Below are 6,107 nucleotides of genomic sequence, written 5' to 3' on the forward strand. Positions count from 1 at the left end.
ACCTTTTTCTTCCATGTTAGTTACAGTTACAAGTCTTTAGTTATATCCAAAGGCCCTGTTTGTGTCCATGGTCTTTATTCAGTGGACTATTCTGGCTATGCAAATAAAATTTGAAACTCACTTTGCCATAGGCATTTGAACACTTATGACTTCTCAGGTACTTACATTTTGAGTTTTGACTACGTACTGACTATAGTTGTTTTACATCAGATACATGATTTTCTTTTTTACACACTTATCTACTCATCTGTATTTTAAAAGCTTAATTTTAAGAGTCAGTCTCACTTCTCCCCAAACGGAAAAAAAAGAAAAAGAAGCCTGTGTCTTTGGATTAAAAATCAAATGTGTATTTCCTCATTATATAATGGCCCTTCATACATTTTATTTCTTGATTTACTTGACAATTGTGATCATTTTTAATGGCAATCCTTTGAGCCTTTTGCTAGACTTTAGCTGTTACGATTGCTGTATAATAGAATTGAAGCAATATATGCTATGGAGTGTTCATTGTGTAGAACTGAGCGGTATGTTAGATTCCAATTTGTTCTTGCTTGTTAGTTAGCTCATTTGGTGAGCTTGGGTCATTTGCTATAGCATGAACCTGGTTTGCTGCTCTGGAAAAATTATAATGATGAGTCTAGTAAGGAATAGCAAAAAGTACTAACAATCCATTATCTACTTCACTGCCCCAGAGAAGAGTGACTTAGCCTTATTAGAAGCGTCTTCCTTAGGCCAAGGTGCACCACCAACTATTTTCCAGTAAGTAACTACTTTAAGTTAATGACAATACCCTACGACATCTGTCTTTGGTACCATCTGTCTCAAAGAGGTGATTTTAAATACTCCCTGTGACCCTTTAATATCCAAGCACTCATATCCTTTCTTGAAGTCACTATATTGTATAGTAAAGTCTGAATAGAAAAGTAGGGTTAATCTCATTCTAAAGATGAGAAACAAATGGTAAGTTGATGATGTAAACATGTCCCAGTTCTCCTGCCTCACAGTATAAATAAAAAACCAAACTCTCTGCCCTCAAGTCAATTTTGACTCATAGAGACCCCCTTTAGGTTTCCGAGGCAGTAAATCTTTCCTTCCTTGGAGCGGCTGGTGGGTTTGAACCACCAACTCTCTGGTTAGCAGTCAAATGCCTTAGACACTATGCCACCAGAGCTCCTTGCTTCACAGTATAGTGCTCTTTATATTTGGTTGGATCACATAAAATTGCCATTTTTATAGATTAAAGTGGTGAAATATTGTCAATTTCTTATGCACAGCCTAACAACAATAGCACACTGTTATAAAGGATGTAGTCAAATCTCTTCTAAACTGAAAGAACCTGAACTTATAAAAAGCTTCCACATTAAGAGCTGAGATTTTAAGTTTAAAGGAATGGATGGATGCAGTGATGTGTTCTTTTATAGACCATACTTCCCCCATCTCTTTAATTTTGTCTGCCAGCATTTAAAAACCAGAAATTAAATAAGTATCTAAAAAAAGAAAATTGCCTGAATTCCACCAGGGCAACAACTGGCTGTGACTGAGGAGCAGCTGCTCCTCCCCCACTTACCATAGTCCCCACTGCTCCCTCATATCATATACCCAGACTGTCCACTCATTCACATTTTCTCCCTAGCCCTTGTATGCCTATGTGCACACCATCTCTGTGAAAGACCATCTGATAAACCCTGTCATCTTACAAATGAGGAAATGTATAGTACTTTTGGGAGCTCTGGTAGCATAGTGGCTAAGGCACTTGACTGCTCACCAGAAGGCTGGCGGTTCAAACCCACCAGCCACTCCTCGGAAGGAAGGTTGGGCAATCCTACTTCCATAGTGATACTGCCTCGGAAACCCAAGGAGGGGGCGCTATGAGTCAGGGCTGACTCCACGGCACACAACAACAACAACAACATAGTACTTTTAGAACAAAATACGGTTGGTCTACAAGCTTCTTAGGGAGAAATGGCCCCATGTTTAAAGTTATGTTTTAAATGACTTATTCAGTATTAATCTAATGCTATTTCTTTGATAGGTGATCCAAATCCAGAACATTTTAACAGATGAACCCAAAGTAACACAGGTTTATGCAGACAATGGCACAGTATTGCAAGGAAGTACAGTTGCCTCTGTGTACAAAGGGAAACTGCTGATTGGCACTGTGTTCCATAAAGCTCTTTACTGTGAGCTGTAACAGGCCTCTCTGCATCTGTGCCATGGAAACTGTGAGCCCATCAGTTTCAACTCATTGCCACATTCTAAAGGATTGGAGTGATCTCATCCGCACAATGAACATGGGCCCTGATTTTGGACATCATGGAGGATATCAAAGTGCTTATTCAACCGGGAGCAGATACAATATGTAAGGCTTTTCTGAGAGTCTGGTATCAAAATCAGTCTTGGAATACCTGAAAACTTTATTTACCAATAAAAAGCCTTCTGAAGAAAATGGCTGAAATTTTCGTATCAGTTAACTTAAATGTTTGTGACCTAAAAAGTACTTTCTCTAAACATGTGTCTTGTTCAGAAAATACGAACAGAATGGTCCATGACATTAGAATTTCAGTACTACTCAGAAACCCCAGTTCACATGCCAGCCAGCCAGGTGGGAATTGATCATAGCTCCTTAGCTATGGCATTAAACAACTGGCTTAGCCAGATGTAGTTGAATTTTCTCCTTTTACATTTTAACCTAATCACCCCAACTCTTCTTTTACTCGTTTTTCCAGTTCTCTTTTAGCATTGGCATGTAGGAAAACCTTAAAATTCTGAGATTGTTGTATGTGAAAATTAATAAGATATGGGTCATAATCCCTGAATCACTACCAAAATTGTACTCACTGGTTTCTTTGACCAAGCTAAAAGAAGTGGTTTGTATTTAGGTAAAGCCACGAGCCCCAAAGAATACACTGTTGAGATGGTGGGAGTGGTGTGGGTGTGGTTGTCTCCCGCACCCCTAATTTTAACTTGCTGTGGATGATGAGAAAAATAGAAAGGTAAACAAACAACATTTGTCTATCTTTTGAGGGACAAGACTTAGGAAGAAAATATAACTCTCATTTTCTTATAAAAGCTAGTGTATCTAGGAGCCCCCCGGTGGTGGTGCAAACGGTTGACATGCTCTGCTGCTAACCCAAAGGTCAGTGGCTCACGCTCACCCCAAGACGCTCAGAAGAAAGGCCTGGAAATCAGCTCTGAGTTGGAATTGACGTGACAGTAACTGGTTATTGGTTTCCTTCAACCCCCCCCCCCCCCGAGATATGGATTCTTTGCTGGATTATTTCTTTGGGACATTAAAGCAATCATTTTAGAAACAAAGTTTTTCTAAGGCACCTGCCATAATGATGAATAGGCATTTTGGAAAAAATTGTTTTTCTGATAATTGAAAACTGCCAACAGTTTAATACCACTGACTTCAAGTAGTAAACAGAAACACTTTGTTAGGATTAAAAAACACTTTTCCTCACATCAGGATTAGAATTACTTTTTTTGGGCGCTATTTCTGTGGAGGATATTATGTTTCCTATGAGTGCTCAATTATTCAGTGATGCTGTTCACCACCCAGGGAGCTGAACTCTTCTGAAACACTGTTTGGGATCAACCATGACTGTGAGCTCAGGAATAAAGAAAATCATGCATTTCCTTCACAAAGTATCACTTGAGCAGCTGGCCTCTGTAACATCATCTATAAAATGACCATACTCTCTTGCTCTTGATGAAATAAGCAAACCCTGACAAAATAAGACAGCTGTCCATTTGACATCGGGAGCATTCAAGATCATTCAAAAAGGGACGTAATCCTTTCTTAGAGATTTAATAACTCAAACGAAAACTGCTTCCTTCATTCATTGTGTGATGCCCAAGTCTAAACTTCTAAACACACTACCAAAGATTTAGTCACAGATAACTGTGTGTGTGTGTGTATGTATGTGACTGAGAGATTTCACATCCCTTGTTACCTCCAATTGTTCTATAACTTTAAGGTTTAAAATTGTTTAAAGTAAACCTGTACTCTCAGGAGTCTGTCTCTTTTTTAGCTTGTCCCACACTGTGTGAGACCAACTGCTTAATGCACTTGTCACAGACCTTTGCCTGGTTAATAGGCATCGGAAACTTTGACGGTTCAGCAGTGACATGAACAGAAAGATGGGGGAAGGAGTTTCTAGTGGAAGCTCTGCTCTTTCAACTCTATGCCCTGTCCCAAAATGTGCTTTCAAATGTAATTCTAGCTTCCAATTTACACTGTACCAGAGTTAAAACTTATTTTTAGTTTCATTTCCATGGAAAATGTGCACTTTGCACTTGATTGATAGATATATTTTGACAGTTAATACAGGTTTACCCCATCAAGGCTTGTTTTAGTTGAAGGTGAAAATGAAAGAGGAAAAAAAAATTACTTTGACAGATTCCAGTATTTCTTTCTTTTTTTTTTTTATTGCATTCGTTGTCTAACAACAATAATACTCATTGGCAAGAAATTTATGTACACTAACAAATTAATCACAGGTACTTTTAGATTGGTCAGAAAACAAAGGACCACTGTGATATTTTTCTTTGAGTGCCTCTGAAAACCACAGAGTAAGGAATGTCATTTGAAACGGAACGATCTAGAGAAGTACATATGAACCAAGCACAAGAGAACAATTCAGACGTGGCACTATTGTCTCTACCATGCAAATGATCAGACACCAACATGTACAAATTAAAAGTCTCAGATAACATGCTACCTGTACTTATTGGACTTAAAATTATTTTCAAACAACTCTTTTTCCTTAGTGATATATAAAGAAAGATGAAAATAAATCAACTTCTTACAGTGGAATGGAGTTCATTCTTTCCCCCCTCCCCACCCCAGCTGCCCAGTTTCATGTAATATGTAGCAGGTGTATTAGTGGTTTAACTGCAACACCACTGAAAAATACAAAAGCAGTAGTTATGACATTAAATAATATTAAGGAAAAATATACATATATATATATATATAAGAGATTTCACTAAGTTTGATGTTGTTGGGAGGTGTTATCTAGCTGGAGTATCTCTTAATTCCTACTATTTTAGGAAAATCGAATGATTTTTGGCCAATTGTTCTTTCATAAATGAATATTATAATCTTTAACAGAAAACTCACATGCATGAATGAAATAGCTGAAAGAAACAGTAGTATACACCTTCCAACAACATATTCATGTTCACACCCACTGCACTGTTTTCGGCATTGATCTAACCATGCCATCACTTGGGACAAGTAAGTAAGTAAGTGGTGTGGTGATGGTAAGTGCTGCCATCAGCGGGTCAGTAGTTTGTGACTCAGGTATCACAGCTACTAAATATGTCATTTGAGAAGTGTGAGCAAATGCACAAGAACCCACAGTGCAACTCAGTCAAGAAATTCCAGTCTGCAGTGGCAAATACTCAAAGCTGCATGAACTTCTGAGCTCCAACTCAGAAATGTGCAATCTTGACATCAAACATTTGAGGACATTTTATCTTTTTAAAATACTAAGTATTTAATAAATCAAATATACCAAAATATATAAACATGTAGAAGGTTAAGTGCATTTAGTAGAAATACTTACATTAAAAAATCTCTTAAAATCTTATGAGCCATTCAATGTATACACAACACAAAAAGTGGCAATAAGGCTATGATTACAGCTCTGGGTCATAACTGACATGACCAGCTTCCATATACAGTATTTTTGATTATGCCATGTGATTGATGTGTAAGAGGGAAGATGTATTCACGCATATGGAGTTCTGTACATCTACACAAGTGGCATGCACATTATTGAGAGTTTGTCTGCTGTTCTCTTATTCATTCTTGAATCCCCAGCAGTTCTGGGTTTGGACAGGGCCAAGGACTGGGAATCATCCTGCTTTCTTTCCCCAAACTGAGCATCTGGAAATAGGGTGTGTGCTGTCCTTGGTACTTACACTCACCTATGTGAGCCCTTCAGGTAACAACCAACCCCTCAACACCCCCCACAAACACCCATGCACAGGCACATGGGGCCCTCAGTCTACCCAAAAGTAAGACTTGATGCTGTCATCTTCTAGGAGGAAATTGTGTTGGTAGGCTTTTTCTTTGACGTCCAACTTCTCTGCTGAGC

At 38.4% G+C, this 6,107-nt stretch overlaps 1 protein-coding gene across 1 annotated transcript in view; it reads left to right on the top strand.

Moving 5' to 3' along the window:
* PON1 (paraoxonase 1) overlaps positions 1–2,191 on the top strand; it is a 27,743-nt gene extending 25,552 nt beyond the window's left edge. Inside the window, exon 9 of the mRNA XM_007939794.2 lies at positions 2,033–2,191. Coding sequence (XP_007937985.1) covers positions 2,033–2,191 — 159 coding nt within the window. The remainder of the gene's footprint in view (positions 1–2,032) is intronic.
* The last annotated feature ends 3,916 nt before the right edge of the window (positions 2,192–6,107 follow it).

The sequence above is a fragment of the Orycteropus afer genome, unplaced genomic scaffold, assembly GCF_000298275.1.
Source record: "Orycteropus afer afer isolate SDZICR_OR568_19922 unplaced genomic scaffold, OryAfe1.0 scaffold00063, whole genome shotgun sequence".
NCBI lineage: Eukaryota > Metazoa > Chordata > Mammalia > Tubulidentata > Orycteropodidae > Orycteropus > Orycteropus afer.